The sequence below is a fragment of the Centruroides sculpturatus genome, unplaced genomic scaffold, assembly GCF_000671375.1.
Source record: "Centruroides sculpturatus isolate CEXI.00-Female unplaced genomic scaffold, Cexi_2.0 scaffold1888, whole genome shotgun sequence".
Classification (NCBI taxonomy): domain Eukaryota; kingdom Metazoa; phylum Arthropoda; class Arachnida; order Scorpiones; family Buthidae; genus Centruroides; species Centruroides sculpturatus.
Genome location: NW_019386155.1, coordinates 75,984 through 93,829, shown reverse-complemented (window position 1 = coordinate 93,829; position 17,846 = coordinate 75,984). Strand labels below are relative to the sequence as shown.

Below are 17,846 nucleotides of genomic sequence, written 5' to 3'. Positions count from 1 at the left end.
TAAAGTTGTGATTGTTGCAAGGAACATATTTTACTTAATAATTTTTTAATACTATTAGTTTGTGATACATAATATATTATTTTTTCTGCCATAATAACTAACTTTTTACTGTACCCCTAAACAACCTATCGCGTACCCCTAGGGGTACGCGTACCACAGGTTGGGAATCGCTGGTCTAACTGACTCCGTTGTGCATAAAGTTTTTCAACTGAAATGACATGAAAGTGAAGGTCGATTATAGTTTATGGACACTCCTACCACTAAGTTTCTCATATCTATTCTCTGACTTTAATGTATAGTATCTGATTATGTTTTCGAGATTAAAGGACAGACAACAGTGAGAATTTATTGGTCTACAATGTTTTCAAATTGCAATTTGAATTGCAAAAAATTTAAATTCATTTATTGAACACAATGTTTTCGTATCAGTTATAAAAAAATGAGATAAAAGTAAAAAATTACTAAAACAGGACAATGTTTATCTGTCAAAAAATGCGGCAAATTTTGAACTTGCTCATAATGTTCGAATATACAAGGATTTTCTGTATTATGAATTACAGCAAAATATGCACTCTCCGAATTATTGATCAAATAAATTAACTTTAACTATAATTAATACAAGCAAGTATCGATGCAACAACTTTTTATTCAAAAAAGTTTTACATAAAGACATTTTAATAATATATTAACAATTCAAGTATTAATATCAAGTTATAATATTTTGTGATTAAAAATAACGAATTCTGTTTTGAACAAACTTCTACATGAACTCTGTTTTGTATGTTCAAACAGAAAATTGCAATTTCAAAATTTCAAAAAATATATAATTTTGTTTAAAAATATCGAGATACAAAGCTGTTACCGTTTGAAATATAATTAATTATAAAATTCGAAAAGAGCTACATTTGAATATGAATATTGAGATGTTTTTTAGTTAAAACTTCTTAGAAATTAGAAAAACAAATTTTCATTTAAAACCAGTTTTGCTTACGTCTTTCGATCATTCTACATCAATAGAAATTAAAAATAATATTCTTTCAAAATTTCTAAGTAAGAATATTATAATGTAATTTTGGATCGTGGTTTGAAACGAATTTCGCTGGTCATAATTAACGTTAAATGTTACTTTTGTTTATTGTGGATCGAAAGATGTCTAATTAAATTTGCCTTTTGTGTGAACTTCTGTTTACACACATCACAAGAGTAAGGCTTTTCTCCTGTATGAATTCGGAGGTGTGTAATTAAATTAGACCTTTGTGTAAATTTCTGTTTACACTCGTCACAAGTGTAAGGCTTTTCTCCTGTATGAATTTGGAGGTGTCTAATTAAATTGGAACTTTGTGTAAATTTCTGTTTACACTCGTCACAAGTGTAAGGCTTTTCTACCGTATGGATTCTTTCATGAGTTTGCAAACTTTGTTTAGTTGTAAAGCTCTGTTCACACTCATCACAACTGTAGGGCTTTTCTCCTGTATGAATTTTTTTATGATTTTCCATATTTTGTTTAGTTGTGAACTTCTGTTTACACTCATCACAACAGTAAGGCTTTTCTCCAGTGTGTTTTCGGAGGTGTGTAATTAAGTGTGCCTTTTGTGTAAACTTCTGTTTACACTCATCACAAGTGTAAGGCTTTTCTCCCGTATGGATTCTTTCATGAATTTGCAAACTTTGTTTAGTTGTAAAGTTCTTCTTACAGTGTTCACACGAAAATTTCTTTTGGTTCCTTTTTCCTGCAATTAAAAAATTTTTTATAAATAATATTTTATCGATATAATAAAAAGTTTCTTACATAAGAACAATAATTAAATTAATAATAATATTTAATTCAATAATCACTTCTATATTTAAAATAACATTTCTGTATCAAAACACAAACAAAAATAATTTTAGAGATGATAATATTAGTTTATAAATATATTATGCTATTAATATTTTCAACAACAGCTAATCAGGGATGACATATTAAAGTAGACTAAACAATTTCTGTAAAATATTTTTTAAATGTCTTTATGTCTTCATGAATTTTCTTTTTCTATCCTTGCAGTAGACCTTTTTCTTCTTTTGAAACGAAGATCACTGATGTAAGTAAAGCAGTGCATCAACATTCAATTTTTCTTATAAACTTGGAAAATATTTTCTTCAAAACTGTGTTTTGTGCAAAGAATAGCTGAAAGTAATAACAACATACATGAAATAAATTGCATAAAATTTTAATTTTACATGACTTTTAATATTAATAATAATTAATAATAAATTTAATATTAGAATGTATTATAGATATTCTTAATCATTGCTATTATTAAATGAAAAATTGTGTTTCAAAGACTTATTTAAAGTATACTTTCCTTATAACTTCTCGATAAGAGGAACTGATAATGTTCGAACGTGTAAAATACAATTTCTTAAGAGTGAATCATGGATTTCATTCTTGCAAGATTAAACTTAGTTCTTCTCGTTTTAGTTTGTTTTTGTATTTGCAGGGTGATGATTAGCTAAATGGAAAAATAAAACGATTTTAATTAAATATCAGACAAACTCATATTCAATGTGTACATTACACAGTGATTAAAATTTCTATTCTCTGCGCTGAATCATTTAAAATTTATATAAATTTTATTTTTAAATTACAGGATATTTACAGATAAACATTTACTAAAATACCAACAAATTTCAGGAAGTATAGTTCGTGAATTTTATAAAAATTATTTTAAAAGGATGTGTATACGAAAAATATCTATACAGAATGTAAATAATATGTAAAAAATAAGTTTAAATTAGAATTGTTATTGTAGACGTTTACATTGACTAACTACCTACGATATGAAACAGAAAATAAAAGATTATGACTCGTTCAAGCATGTAATATTTTCAGTCGACTGCAAATTTAACATTTTTGGCTCTGTTCATCGAACTGTGAATAGAATAACAATTGGCACAATTGTTATTCTATTGACAGTTCGATGAACAGAGCCAATGTTTAACGAAAGTGTAAAGAATAACAATTGTGCCAATTGTTATTCTGTACACTTTCGTTAAACATGGAGGAAGAAGTGTTATGGTTAGGGCATAAATGATAGTCTATGGGGATGGAAAGCGTATGATTAATGATAAAATATGCGTGGAAAATTATAATCTTGCTGCTGTACACTTGCCAAAATCTGAGTCACAGACAGACTTTAATCCTAAATCTAATCGAATATTTTTAGAATAAATGAAATTAAAAAATTCAGAGAAATAAAATTAGTAACAGAAATAAAATGAAAAGCACGTTTGAACAACAATCATCAAAAAATTTATGAACATCACAGAAAAACTATCAATAGACAACCTCTGCCTAACGGATTGAACACTGTGCTGGAAAGAAAAGACAATCCAACAAGATATTGGAATATTCAATCTTTTGGTGTAACTAAATTTTAAACAAATAAATGTGATCTATTCCATTGCCATTGTTACATAGAATTGCCTAAAATTGTTATTAGAGGCGCATTCCCCAAGGGGCGTAATCAGTGAAGCGAATATCAGTATTTCAATGAAGTACAGGTAACCCCCGTATAACACGGTAGTTACGTTTCAAAAAATTGCCGTGTTATGCGAATCCGTGTTATACGAAACAAAGAACTAATACGAAAAGGAGGGTTAGGTTCCAATAATTAAAAAACATGCTTGTATATTTTCATAATTAAGATAAATTTCTTCATTAAAATTCTTTTAAGTGATACATATTAATGTAAATTAAACAATGTTTTCTTCGTCATCACTAAAAACACTATTAATTAACCGAGAGCGTTTGCTTTTTGGCAAGTTATTCTTATCCTCTAAGCATTTTTCTGCATTATCTTCAGGTCCATGCTTTACCTTTTGCAAAATGTATGTAATTTTAGATTGCTTGCTTCTAGTTAAAAGGTCTTTATAAATTTCCTTATATGGTGCTAAGCACTTATGAAGAATAAAGCAAGTATGGAATAAGGGAAAAACATTCGGCAACATCAGAAGCAGAAGCGTCGCGATCTGGCAACATTGAAACAAGTTTCGAGAAGGACCACGTGTATCGACAGAAGGCGAGAAGAGAAAATTTACATACTTAAGTACTAATAGTTCACGAAAATAATAATTTTCGTGAACTATTATTACTTAAGTATGTAAAAATTTATTACATTTCCTGTTGTACGAGGGTTTTACCCAATTCTCGAACCGTGTCAGAGTAAATCCGTGCTATAAAAGTACCGTGTTATACGGGGGATGGTACCAATTCTCGAACCGTGTTAGAACGAATCCGTGCTATAGAAGTGCCGTGTTACCTGTATAACTAATAGCTCTAGTTGCGAGACTTCAGAACACCGTACAAATTTTTCAGGGCCTCTAATTTTTCTATCATAGATTTAGTATTTAAAAATAAGTACTTCCATTTGCAATCATAACTGGGTCGTTTTTATATAGCTGTTAGTAAAAAGTGAAGTTTTATAGTTAGACCCCACTTGTGCCTCGTGGTTTATGGAGCCTGGGCCTGACCTCATAAAAGGAGCTGTGCACAAATTATTTCCGCATTTTCTTCAATTTTTTACTTCCTCTCCCTCATTGTCCCAGTTTGTCCAAGTTTCTGTACCCCTGTTTTCTTTGAACGTCGAACAAAACTCAAATCTTCGCAAAACTTTTCTCACTGTATGAATAATAATAAAAAAGAATAAAAAAACGCATAAACTAAATAAAATTTAATGAAATAAAACGAACCTCCATTAAAGTTATATCCCTTTCTTTTCCGATGTTCGACTTTGCCCGACTTGTAATAACCACCTCCCTTTGTTCCAGTGTGCACGTCATTTATGGACAGCGCTAAAGTTACCAATAGTCATGTTTAAAGAACCACAATGGTGAACAAATTACCTCTCTGGGGTACTGATCGAAATTTATGGTAATTATAATTCGGCTTTAAGAATGAAACATTTATAGGGGAGATCGGGGCAGCTTCGGCATGCGGGGCAAGTTTGTCAAGCGCTTTTTTTAATAAACAAATTAAAAGGAGACTTTGGTTATAGGTTAGGCAGTTGAGTTTTATTGGTGGCTTGTTGAGTGTAGTGTTTTTATTGTTCTCCAACAAGCGTAGTTGAATTATCAAGCAAATTTTCATTTTCGTTCAATTCCATATAATATTTTTTTTCCATTTATATTGAATTGGCAGGTTTTGTTATAATTCCATGATAACGAAAGTTACTTTTCCTGTTAGAAGGATGTAACTTCAACTTATTCACGTGGCCAGATCGTGGCTTGGCATTCTGTTCTCAGGGTTGTACTTAATGTTTCGAAATCATGACTAGCGGGGTAAGATCGGCAACATAAAGCCACATTAGAAGCAAAGGATAAAAATCAAACAGATGATAAATGAAAACATGTTTGCATTTGTTATTCATGTATATATGTCTTTGAACTTGCATTTCGTTGTAATAATATTAAATGGGTGTTGGATTTGTATTTCTTTGTTTTAATAGTGAATTCCAACTTATACATTGTTAATAACATAATTTTATATACGTGCCTATCTTGCCCCATTACTGTTGCCCCTATACCAGGGGCAACTTTAATAAAAATAATTAAAATAATTACAACTTTACAAAAAGAGAGAAGTTGCCGATCTTGCCCCTATACCCGGGGCAACTTCGTCAATTTCTCTCTTCTTGTAAAGTTGTAATTATTTTAATTATTTTTATTTCCAAACTGATTTTAACCAGTTCTATAGTAAGGTAACATTCCAATAGACAATATGCAAAGCTTTTTTTTCAGCTTACAGCAGTATTTATTACCCAAAATTTAAGTAAAGCTTAACATGCCGATCTTGCCCCGGTCTCCCCTATGTACTAACTTATTATAAAATGGCAAATAACTTAATTTTGAGAGTAGGCTACGTATTATAAAATATTAGAAATGCTAATTACGAGTAAAATCGTCATTAAGTGTGATCCTACTCGTGATATGACACGATATCCGTTTATCTCTTCACTTCCTGTAACCGTCAAAATTTAGTAGCTTTAATCCCGGTAATGCACAAACCTCACTGCAAAATTTCAGACATTTTCGACAATAGGCACAAGAGTTATTAAACTTCAAACAGGGTGAAAAAATTATTTGTATTTCTCGAAGTTTTAAAATCTCGAGTCCAAAAAGTAAAAATCTTGGAAGGGTCATTTCTTGACCGATCGCCATAAGTTTTCCTCTGTTATATATAAAAGCCGGAAAAGTAATTATTAAAAGTACGAGTAAAATACCTTTTCTAAACTATAAAAAGGAATCATTTTGAATGATTATCAAAAGAATAAAACACTGTTCTAACATATTCGGTATAGCTCACAGCCTAACACATACCTTTTCTATGATGTCATGAAGTCTACATTTAACGATGACCCCGAACTATTAACAAGGTCAGAACTGCACGAGGTTGAAATTGAAGAGGCGAGCGTCACTAATAACAGATGACTTTTAGATAACCCCTATACATTGTATATAAAACTAGAGTATAGGCCTAAATAATCTAAGTCAAAAAAGGTAACGTCTAGAAATAAAAGTTATAAATTAAATATGTTTGCAAATGCCGTATTACTTTAGGTTACTTTATTAAATTTAAAATTTAAACTTAAAAAAAAGCCGCATCGTGTCACTTTATTACAAACGTGTTTAAAAATGTTTTCTTCGTGACCACGTGAGGTTGTATTATCCAATAGGAAGTAACGATCAAAAGAACTCGTTAACTTCAACCGTTATCTAATTTAAACTTATTTTTATTCAAATAAATTGATTTAATTTGAACGTTTTCGATAATTTTAAATAAACAATATGTGAGATAGCAGAAATTCCTATACTACACCAAGTCTTTAATATTAACATTTCGCGAATTACGCAACAATTGTTGTTCTTAGCTACCTGAGAAAGTCTCCCGTTACATTTTCTAGAAAGCAACATAACGTTTTCTCGTGAACTATTAAACTTTCATCTATCCTGACAGTGAGAAGGTTTAACTACCTGATGCCGGATCGGCGAGACCTACACCCTTCCGGCGGTTCACATATTGGTTTGCAGGAGTGGGGTTTCGACTTCCTCGGAACTTTGGTAAGGTGAAGGAGAAAGGCCATATACGAGTAACACGGTCGATTCGAACTGAGTTAGATATTCCTTTCTTACAGTAGAGACGTTAAGTAGAAATTAGAAGATAAAATGGAGCGCGATCCGCAACCTCAACCTGCGGCTGGGCCAGGCAACCCAAATCCAAACCCAACGCCGAATTTGAACACATTGGGAGGTCTAGGCGGGATTATACCACTGTTACCCGTTTTTTCTGGAGAGGCAGGAGGCACCAGAGTAACAGACTTTTTCGATTCGTTGGCGGACGTAACCAAAGCAGCCACCTGGTCCAAGTCTCAGATGCTAGCGGTAGCTAAGTTGAAGCTTACGGGAATAGCCCGAGAATTTGTCCGGAAGGATCATAGAATTAAAACTGTAGAAGAATTTGAGGAATTCAAACGTATAATGATAGAGCGCTTTGAACGCGAACCTTTTCCAGTCCGACTAAATAAATTCTATACTTGCGTACAGAAACGAGACGAAGATGTGCAAGCGTATGCCGCTCGTCTACAGTCTCTAGCAATGGAGATAGTAATCACGCCAGAGCCGGGTGCAAATGACGAGGAAGCCGCTATCATACAACGGGTCCAAAGAAAAGAGCTTGATGAACGATTAAAGGCGCAATTTTTAAATAAAATTGCTTTACGCATACGGCAGCGGACGATGTCCCGGGAGCCTGCTACATTTGACGATGCGTTAAAGGCCGCTATTAGCGAGGAGATGATAGAAAACCTCACCGCACATCCGCGGGGGATCATGCTTCGGGAAGGCGACCGACCAACAAACTCAGTAGATGACTTGCAGAAGTTAACAGCAACGATGAACGAGCTGAAAACGCGTATGGATGGTTTAACTAGAGCATGGATGCACAGACCGCGGCCCGCGGGCCGAATACTAGTGGCCCGCCGACAGCAAGAATAATACTCTCGTACATTCGAAGAATATTTAATTCTATTCCAGAATAAAACCAAAAAAATCTAAAAACTTTATATAAAGTTCAAAATAGTAGAGAAATCAAGAATTTTCTAGCGCGGTGTGAGCAAGCGAGATAGCAATAGTCTCGAATTCCCGATTGCTCGCGTAGGTACGAGTAGATACACGAAGCGTAGGAGAATAAGTGCAGTTTAATAGTGTTTTGGGGAGGCAATAGTTCTAGTGTAGATTTTAACTCGACTAGCCGGTGTCATATATTTTGATCCACATTCAACGTAGATTTCCTGTTAACCCGTCAAGTGCCGTGTATAATTGTGTTGTGAAATCGTAAGTAAAACTCTGTTATTAATAAGTGTGTTTCCCTACCTATTTAATCAATTTTAATCAAATTTAGCTTTAATGTTGGCCAAATATTAAAATAAAACAAAGAAATTACTATTTTTATCAGAATTTCTCTAACTGTAATAATTACGTCATTATTTCAGATATAAAATCTGTATAAAAATCTTAAAATTTCTGAGGAATTTAATCAATTATTTTTGATAATTTAAAAAAGAATGGGTAATTTAAGTAGGTACTGTAATTGTTTTTAGGTGCTGTGTTAATCCTAGCCAGGATTAGAACGCAACATGGAGAAGCCAGGACCTAGTAAAAAACGTAAGGTTAAAGATGAAAATCGGCAGTTTCAAGAAATTTGGACTGAGAAATACTTTTTTGTATGGTTGCATAACAAAGTCGTTTGTTTAATTTGCAAGAATTCTGTTGTGATTGCAAAGGAATATAATGTAAAAAGGCATTATGAAACGCAGCATCCTTCTTTTACCAAGTTTACAGGTGAATTAAGAAAGCAAAAAATGTTGTCTTTAAAACGGGAGATTATTGGTCAGCAAGCTATGTTTACAAAACCCATTCAAGATTCAGAAACAGCTACAGAAGTTAGTTATGAAATTTCTCGAATGATAGCAAAGCGAAGTCGCCCCTTCAATGATGGCGATTTTGTAAAAGAATGCATAGAAATTGCCGCTAAGAAAATGTGTCCAGAAGCAGCAAAAAAGTTTGAGAAAATTCAACTGAATCGTATGACTATCCAAAGACGAATTATGTCTTTGTCAGGTAATATTGCGGAACAATTAATTGAAAAAACTAAGATCATTGAATTTTTTTCATTAGCACTCGACGAATCCACTGATATTAGTTCCACAGCTCAACTTCTCATATTCATACGAGGTGTTACTCAAGATTTTGAAGTCTTAGAAGAATTATTCGGAATGTGTTCATTGAAAGGTCAAACCAAAGGAGTTGATATACTCAATGTACTTTTGGATGAGTGTTCAAAAACTGATTTGGACTTATCAAAATTATCGGGAGTTGCGACTGACGGTGCTCCTTTGATGATTGGTGTCAATTCCGGGCTAGTTACTTTGCTGAAAAAGCATCTGCAAGGAAAAAACATAAACGCTGAAGATCTCATGCAGTTTCACTGCATTATACACCAAGAAACCCTCTGTTCTAAAAAAATTGAATTTCAAAATGTCATGAAAGTGGTAGTTTCGACTGTAAATTTCATAAAATCACGAGGACTCAATCACAGACAATTCAAACAATTCCTTGATGACATCGAAAGCGAATACGGAGATTTACTGTATTATACAGAAGTAAGGTGGATAAGCCGTGGATTGACACTGGAACGATTTCTAAATTTAATAGAAAAAATTGGAATATTTCTGGCGGAAAAGCAAAGGGATGTCCCGGAACTTAAAAATCCTGATTGGTTGTGTGATTTGGCTTTTTTAGTTGACATTACAAATCATTTGAATGTCTTGAACACACGGCTTCAAGGCAAAAATCAACTGATATCCCAGCTCTACGCTCATGTATCATCCTTTCAATGCAAGCTGACACTTTTCAGATCACAATTGAATTCTGGAAATTACAATCATTTTCCGAATTATAAGAAAATGGCTGAAAAATTCAACAAAACTGCGATTAATTTCAGTTATGTAGAAAAGCTAGATGTTTTGATTCAATCTTTTCAAGACAGATTTTCGGATTTTAAAAAAGTGAAACCTCTGTTGGACATATTCAGCAATCCTTTCACGATTTCAGTTGAAAATGCGCCAGAGTCAATGCAGTTAGAAATTATCGACATTCAAAACGATCAAGATTTACGCAACAAATTCAACGAAGGAGACTTGCTGAACTTTTACCGCTGCATTGATAAAAATATGTACGAAAAGTTGCGCATAAACGCTCTGAAATGTGCCAGCTTATTTGGTTCTACCTATATATGTGAACAAACTTTTTCAATACTAAATAATAATAAAACAAAAAATCGAAACCGCCTTGCAAATGAAAGTTTGGAAGCAGTTTTACGTGTTGCTACAAGTAAATTTGAGCCAAATATAAAAAAGATTGTAAGCACTATGCAGTGCCACGCTTCAAATTAATAAATTCTTTTTGAATTTTAATAAATTATTATCAATTCTTTATTGTCTTTAATTACCTATACTTCTGGCGGCCGGCCCGCCATCAGTTCATGATTTGCCCGAGTGGCCCCTAGTCTTCATAAGTCTGTGCAACCATGGACTAAACTAATGAAATGTAGAAAATATTTTCTCACTTTTCTTTCGTATTCTTCGATCGTTTCCGTGTCGGATAAAGATCTATCATCCTCATTTTTGCTATCTTCGCATTCAGTTACGTCTTGAAACTCCTGCTTTTGTTTCTGTTTATCATCATACACTGAAACAAAAAAAAATTACACTTCGTTATTTTTTTAATTTAATTATAATAACATCATTATATTTTAATTCCTAATTATGCTCTTGGCAATAATACAAAAAAGCCATTTTCTGCTTTGTGCGAGTCAAATAAGACTCTCAAGACTTTAGGATTAGCAGAAAAGAAGAAACCACGCCATTATGTTTTTCTTAAGTGTCTGAATAAGAATTACACTCAACCTCCATCCGTAGTAAATATTCATTCAAAAATAAATTGTATTTTTTAAAATATTAAATAGGCAATGTCGAGAACCACAGGCTAATTCAGTGAATTGCATCTTTTGTTGTTGTCCGCATAAGTGACACGAACATCGACATAATATTGTTTCGAGACAATTGAAATATTACTGAAACAATATTCGAATTATTCTTTTACGTCACAATGATACAGATGCTTATTTTACATTTACGTTGTATGTGTATTTACTGTACATCTAATACATAAAATTCGATCAACAATATTCTTAGTGTAGTGAAATTATATAAAATATAAATATTGAAATCATACGAAATAATTTTGTTAAATATAACTTTAAAACTGTAAATAAACTTTAAAAATTAATAATTGTGTATTAAATTGTTTGACGCTGCATTTTACTTGGCTAGTAGTGTATTTTGAATAATAGTAATCTCACCTCTCTCACCTTCTTCACTTTTGGTGCATTGAATGACTTGTAGTGATGTCGTATTCATATTATAAACAAAGTTTTCTTCCTCAATGTCATCTTTCGTAGAAGATATTGATGACACTTCACTTTCAACATTCATTTGTTGAATTTCGTTAATTTAGTCGACGACATCATCGGAATGTTCATTGTTTCTTAATTCGCTTTCTGTGTGGATGGAATCATCGTCTTCTGATGATAACCTTTCGTATTCGAACTCGTCTTCTTCATAAATTATTTCATTCACAAGAGAAAATCTTTCAAAATTTATAAAAGCCCATTTTAACGGTCTGTGAATGAAGATGTCGTCCACCGTTTCCGTGAATTGTTCCGGAGAATAATCAAAATCTTCATTCTTACGCTCGTCGAAATTCTGTGAAATAAAGAAAAATAAATATTTATAAATTTCGAATTAACTTAAAAATTGTTAAATCCATATTCAGCAATTTTATTGCAAATTAATGTATTAAAAATCGTATTGTATGTTTAATGAAAATATGGAGACTAGAAAGTGATTCTGATTTCTGTTAGGAACAACATTTATATACCAAAATATTTTTTAATTAATTGGCATAAAATTTATTTAATACTAAATGAATAACTTGCATCCTGTTTCAATAATACATTACTCTAATTTGTTTTTCTGTGATAAACTTTAAAAGGATTAAGAATTATTTAGTAGTCTATTAATATAATCTATCAGCTTACGTTAGAAGAAAATCCTTCGTCATCGAAAATATTAGAAATTTCATCGATTTTTCTTTCTCGATTTCTATTCGAGGGTATTTCTGGTTCGATAATTTCAGTAATATTTGTATGTTTAATGAAATTTCCTGCATTAACCTGATCCAAGTGGGAAGAGTTAGTTTCACTTGTGTCTTCGACATGAGTTGAAGAATCAGAAACTAAAATATAAAAGAAAACAGAGTAATTATTAAACTAGGTTAATTCAAATATTATATAACAATATTTTAACGTATATTTAGAATATAATTTTATAGCAAAAACTAGATATTTATAAATATAAGAACAATAGATATTCGGTGTGTTTAAAAAGAAACGCGCCAGAGAATTTCGTAGGCAAAGGATCAAGATCAAGTATATATTGTACTCGCTTTATGCTGGATAATTGGGCGGCAACTTAAAAAAAAATTGTCGACTTATAAATTTTCACTATTGTCTGTCAGACTATAAGTCTGCCTTTTTCAATCTCAAGAACGGAGTTATATATAAGAGAGCCGACAAATAAAAAGGTTAGGAGCAGCATACCAAAATAACTATATATGAACTTTGGATGCAAATTGAAAGTCACGTTATTTCCATTCAAGGACTTCCTCCCGAATGCAGTTAGATAGATAACTCTATTGTAAAAAAAATTATTGTATACAGGAGCAAACCGCTACTAATTTAAGGTGGAAAGCATATTAAAAATTTATTTAATTTCAAATATAATTAAAAATTGCAGCCTGGCTTGGTGAGGACATCACAACAAATAATTGCTGGTTTTGGTTTGCAACACTGCCAAACGCAAATTAAATAAACAATACTCGTGTGTATTTGGTCGAATTACTTTCAAGTAATGTAAGCCCAAATCTTCAGCTCTGTAATAGGAATTTTGTAAGAATTGAACTCTTTAAAATTCTCAGACAACAAGAGAATGCAATATTACCAGTTTCATATTGTTAATTTAGAATTACGTAAATAAGATAAGTAAAATCGAGATAAATTCTTTGAGTGTTACAACATGATGATTATTTGATAAAAGAAAACGAGAAAATTTGCAGATATTATCCTATCTTTAAATGAAAATGCGCTCTTATCGTGGCAACTTGGCTTAATTATGAAAAGCCTGCGTTATAGATATTTAAACGTAAAAAATAAAATTTAAATTTCTGTAACGCCTATTTAATTTTCAGTTTATTGTCTAATAACAATTAAATCAAAAATATTTTTACACTACCAAAATCACAATAAAAATGAACAGAAAATAATGTATAATTTCAATTAACAAAAATAATTACATCTGATAGCCTTTGAAAAATGTGTATTGTTTCCATTCGTTTAATTATGAAAACTGAATTTAACGCTATAAATGTATTTCGCAATGTCAATAAATAATATAATGATCCACAATGTCGAATTGTTAGATGATCAACAATGCTGAAATGTCATCAAAATTTATGTATTGAAAACAAATAATTATTGTTTAATTTGCATCTCTGAGTGTATACGATCATTTCTACTTAAAAAGAAATAAAATTAGTACAATCTCTTATTGGCGATGTTTATCATTCGTTTGTTACTTATGTTTTAAATGTTGTCTTTTAGTTGATTTTATTTTGTATATTTAATATTTAATGCTTAGTGAAACGTAAGATATTTTCTCCCTTATCTAAAAGACAATACCGGAGTTAAAGATGGTTTAAGGAACAAACTCAAATATCTAACTGCAATCTCAACAGTTGCATGTATAAAAATATATCCAAGTATCATAAATATTTCTATTATAATCAAATTAAAACTGTGATAATATCAATGATATGTACCTTTGTTATGATTTAGTAAACATTCCATCGAACCTGAGAAAAGCGGTGTCTCTGCTATACTTTCAGCGGTAGGCTAACATACCAACACTTCAGTTGCTGGCTCAATCTCGAAAGCTACCGATGATGGCCTAGAAGTTGGCACTTGTGCCGACGATGCATTGTTTGATTCATCTATCATTTGTATTTCTTTTGACCAAGAACTAGGCCTATTTTTAAACAATGGAATAAACGATGCATATCTACCCACATCTTGCACTGGCCCGTATTGATAGAATCCAGGCGCTGGCATATATTGCGGTGTTCCTGCAGCTATCCCGTATTNAAACTACCTTGTTAGCAAAGAAAATATTACGATAGTCTGTAACTGCGTTCACTACAAAATATCCATTACTTCGAGATCGTAAATTACACTTAATTATTCACAATAAAGCTGTTTTTGCATCGAGTTACGCGGCATTAATCGACGTTTTAAAATACAGATAAACATCGGCGTGCCGATTGCATCGAATTCCGAAAGTTATCGCTAAATTGCTAGGGCAAATAGATAAAAAATATGAAAAGTAAGTGGTTAATGAAACAAATATTAACACCCTTTTTGCATAATCTAAATGGCATTAGTATGAGTGTGACTGATAGCTGTAGAAAGCTGAAGCATTTCTCTAAGTGTAATTTTGCTTTCATTTTTTACTGTAAAACTCTAACAATATTTTGTAAAAGAATTGACCTTCCGGTCAGTGTTTATGACAAGGATTCGCAGCATTAGACTCTGTTGGAATTATTCACTGGTAGAATGACGTCGTGTGAATTTAAATTGAGTGGCATTTTGTGTGAACCTGTTTAATAAAAAGAATTTCAAATATAAAATTTTGCAATTATTTCGATTAGAAAAACAATTTCATATAATTGGATATTTAATCATGTAAACGAGTATAAAATTTGGTATTGGAAGACAGAAATTGTCATTTCTAAGGAAATTAAGTGACTTTAATGATTTCCATTTAATATTTCAATTTTTACAATCTGAATTTATAAATTATTTTAAAATTGCATACATTTAAGTATTTAACAATTTCAGACATGGAGAAAAAAATCAGAATATAATTAAAAGTATATATTTAGCAAAAGATGGAAATAGTTTTATTCGTCTAAACCATGGATGCACAGACCGCGGCCCGCCGGTCGAATACTGGTGGCCCGCCGACAGCAAAAATAATACTCTCGTACATTCGAAGAATATTTAATTCTATTCCAGAATAAAACCAAAAAAATCTAAAAACTTTATATAAAGTTCAAAATAGTAGAGAAATCAAGAATTTTCTAGCGCGGTGTGAGCAAGCGAGATAGCAATAGTCCCGAATTCCCGATTGCTCGCGTAGGTACGAGTAGATACACGAAGCGTAGGAGAATAAGTGCAGTTTAATAGTGTTTTGGGGAGGCAATAGTTCTAGTGTAGATTTTAACTCGACTAGCCGGTGTCATATATTTTGATCCACATTCAACGTAGATTTCCTGTTAACCCGTCAAGTGCCGTGTATAATTGTGTTGTGAAATCGTAAGTAAAACTCTGTTATTAATAAGTGTTTCCCTACCTATTTAATCAATTTTAATCAAATTTAGCTTTAATGTTGGCCAAATATTAAAATAAAACAAAGAAATTACTATTTTTATCAGAATTTCTCTAACTGTAATAATTACGTCATTATTTCAGATATAAAATCTGTATAAAAATCTTAAAATTTCTGAGGAATTTAATCAATTATTTTTGATAATTTAAAAAAGAATGGGTAATTTAAGTAGGTACTGTAATTGTTTTTAGGTGCTGTGTTAATCCTAGCCAGGATTAGAACGCAACATGGAGAAGCCAGGACCTAGTAAAAAACGTAAGGTTAAAGATGAAAATCGGCAGTTTCAAGAAATTTGGACTGAGAAATACTTTTTTGTATGGTCGCATAACAAAGTCGTTTGTTTAATTTGCAAGAATTCTGTTGCGATTGCAAAGGAATATAATGTAAAAAGGCATTATGAAACGCAGCATCCTTCTTTTACCAAGTTTACAGGCGAATTAAGAAAGCAAAAAATGTTGTCTTTAAAACGGGAGATTATTGGTCAGCAAGCTATGTTTACAAAACCCATTCAAGATTCAGAAACAGCTACAGAAGTTAGTTATGAAATTTCTCGAATGATAGCAAAGCGAAGTCGCCCCTTCAATGATGGCGATTTTGTAAAAGAATGCATAGAAATTGCCGCTAAGAAAATGTGTCCAGAAGCAGCAAAAAAGTTTGAGAAAATTCAACTGAATCGTATGACTATCCAAAGACGAATTATGTCTTTGTCAGGTAATATTGCGGAACAATTAATTGAAAAAACTAAGATCATTGAATTTTTTTCATTAGCACTCGACGAATCCACTGATATTAGTTCCACAGCTCAACTTCTCATATTCATACGAGGTGTTACTCAAGATTTTGAAGTCTTAGAAGAGTTATTCGGAATGTGTTCATTGAAAGGTCAAACCAAAGGAGTTGATATACTCAATGTACTTTTGGATGAGTGTTCAAAAACTGATTTGGACTTATCAAAATTATCGGGAGTTGCGACTGACGGTGCTCCTTCGATGATTGGTGTCAATTCCGGGCTAGTTACTTTGCTGAAAAAGCATCTGCAAGGAAAAAACATAAACGCTGAAGATCTCATGCAGTTTCACTGCATTATACACCAAGAAACCCTCTGTTCTAAAAAAATTGAATTTCAAAATGTCATGAAAGTGGTAGTTTCGACTGTAAATTTCATAAAATCACGAGGACTCAATCACAGACAATTCAAACAATTCCTTGATGACATCGAAAGCGAATACGGAGATTTACTGTATTATACAGAAGTAAGGTGGCTAAGCCGTGGATTGACACTGGAACGATTTCTAAATTTAATAGAAGAAATTGGAATATTTCTGGCGGAAAAGCAAAGGGATGTCCCGGAACTTAAAAATCCTGATTGGTTGTGTGATTTGGCTTTTTTAGTTGACATTACAAATCATTTGAATGTCTTGAACACACGGCTTCAAGGCAAAAATCAACTGATATCCCAGCTCTACGCTCATGTATCATCCTTTCAATGCAAGCTGACACTTTTCAGATCACAATTGAATTCTGGAAATTACAATCATTTTCCGAATTATAAGAAAATGGCTGAAAAATTCAACAAAACTGCGATTAATTTCAGTTATGTAGAAAAGCTAGATATTTTGATTCAATCTTTTCAAGACAGATTTTCGGATTTTAAAAAAGTGAAACCTCTGTTGGACATATTCAGCAATCCTTTCACGATTTCAGTTGAAAATGCGCCAGAGTCAATGCAGTTAGAAATTATCGACATTCAAAACGATCAAGATTTACGCAACAAATTCAACGAAGGAGACTTGCTGAACTTTTACCGCTGCATTGATAAAAATATGTACGAAAAGTTGCGCATAAACGCTCTGAAATGTGCCAGCTTATTTGGTTCTACCTATATATGTGAACAAACTTTTTCAATACTAAATAATAATAAAACAAAAAATCGAAACCGCCTTGCAAATGAAAGTTTGGAAGCAGTTTTACGTGTTGCTACAAGTAAATTTGAGCCAAATATAAAAAAGATTGTAAGCACTATGCAGTGCCACGCTTCAAATTAATAAATTCTTTTTGAATTTTAATAAATTATTATCAATTCTTTATTGTCTTTAATTACCTATACTTCTGGCGGCCGGCCCGCCATCAGTTCATGATTTGCCCGAGTGGCCCCTAGTCTTCATAAGTCTGTGCAACCATGGTCTA

General features: G+C 32.2%; 4 protein-coding genes across 4 annotated transcripts; 2 read left to right on the top strand and 2 right to left on the bottom strand.

The window, feature by feature from the left end:
* Positions 1 to 939: 939 nt before the first annotated feature.
* LOC111613839 (gastrula zinc finger protein XlCGF49.1-like) lies at positions 940 to 7,121 on the bottom strand. Its single transcript, XM_023355194.1, has 2 exons — positions 7,012 to 7,121; positions 940 to 1,771 (listed from the first exon to the last, which is right to left on the bottom strand). Exons 1-2 carry the CDS (start codon positions 7,119 to 7,121, stop codon positions 1,123 to 1,125), a joined length of 759 nt encoding a protein of 252 aa, XP_023210962.1. The 3' UTR covers positions 940 to 1,122.
* Positions 7,122 to 8,418: 1,297 nt separating this feature from the next.
* Positions 8,419 to 10,596, top strand: LOC111613837 (general transcription factor II-I repeat domain-containing protein 2-like). Its single transcript, XM_023355190.1, has one exon. It carries the CDS (start codon positions 8,673 to 8,675, stop codon positions 10,488 to 10,490), a length of 1,818 nt encoding a protein of 605 aa, XP_023210958.1. The 5' UTR covers positions 8,419 to 8,672; the 3' UTR covers positions 10,491 to 10,596.
* A 3-nt stretch (positions 10,597 to 10,599) lies between these two features.
* LOC111613838 lies at positions 10,600 to 14,326 on the bottom strand. The gene is made up of 4 exons (XM_023355191.1): positions 14,035 to 14,326; positions 12,197 to 12,393; positions 11,459 to 11,861; positions 10,600 to 10,785 (listed from the first exon to the last, which is right to left on the bottom strand). The coding sequence occupies exons 1-3, from the start codon at positions 14,060 to 14,062 to the stop codon at positions 11,610 to 11,612; spliced, it is 477 nt and encodes a 158-aa protein (XP_023210959.1). The 5' UTR covers positions 14,063 to 14,326; the 3' UTR covers positions 10,600 to 10,785; positions 11,459 to 11,609.
* An 841-nt stretch (positions 14,327 to 15,167) lies between these two features.
* Positions 15,168 to 17,828, top strand: LOC111613836 (general transcription factor II-I repeat domain-containing protein 2-like). The gene has a single exon (XM_023355189.1). It carries the CDS (start codon positions 15,887 to 15,889, stop codon positions 17,702 to 17,704), a length of 1,818 nt encoding a protein of 605 aa, XP_023210957.1. The 5' UTR covers positions 15,168 to 15,886; the 3' UTR covers positions 17,705 to 17,828.
* The last annotated feature ends 18 nt before the right edge of the window (positions 17,829 to 17,846 follow it).

Coding starts and splice junctions, on each gene's coding strand:
- LOC111613839 (XM_023355194.1), bottom strand. CDS start 7,121: ATGGCCTTTCTCCTTCACCTTACCAAAGTTCCGAGGAAGTCGAAACCC. Junction 1,772..7,011: donor TCTCGCCGATCCGGCATCAG/GTAGTTAAACCT, acceptor AACTTTTTATTA/TATCGATAAAATATTATTTA.
- LOC111613837 (XM_023355190.1), top strand. CDS start 8,673: ATGGAGAAGCCAGGACCTAGTAAAAAACGTAAGGTTAAAGATGAAAAT.
- LOC111613838 (XM_023355191.1), bottom strand. CDS start 14,062: ATGGAATGTTTACTAAATCATAACAAAG. Junction 12,394..14,034: donor TTTACTAAATCATAACAAAG/GTACATATCATT, acceptor TTTATATTTTAG/TTTCTGATTCTTCAACTCAT. Junction 11,862..12,196: donor ACGAAGGATTTTCTTCTAAC/GTAAGCTGATAG, acceptor TTTATTTCACAG/AATTTCGACGAGCGTAAGAA.
- LOC111613836 (XM_023355189.1), top strand. CDS start 15,887: ATGGAGAAGCCAGGACCTAGTAAAAAACGTAAGGTTAAAGATGAAAAT.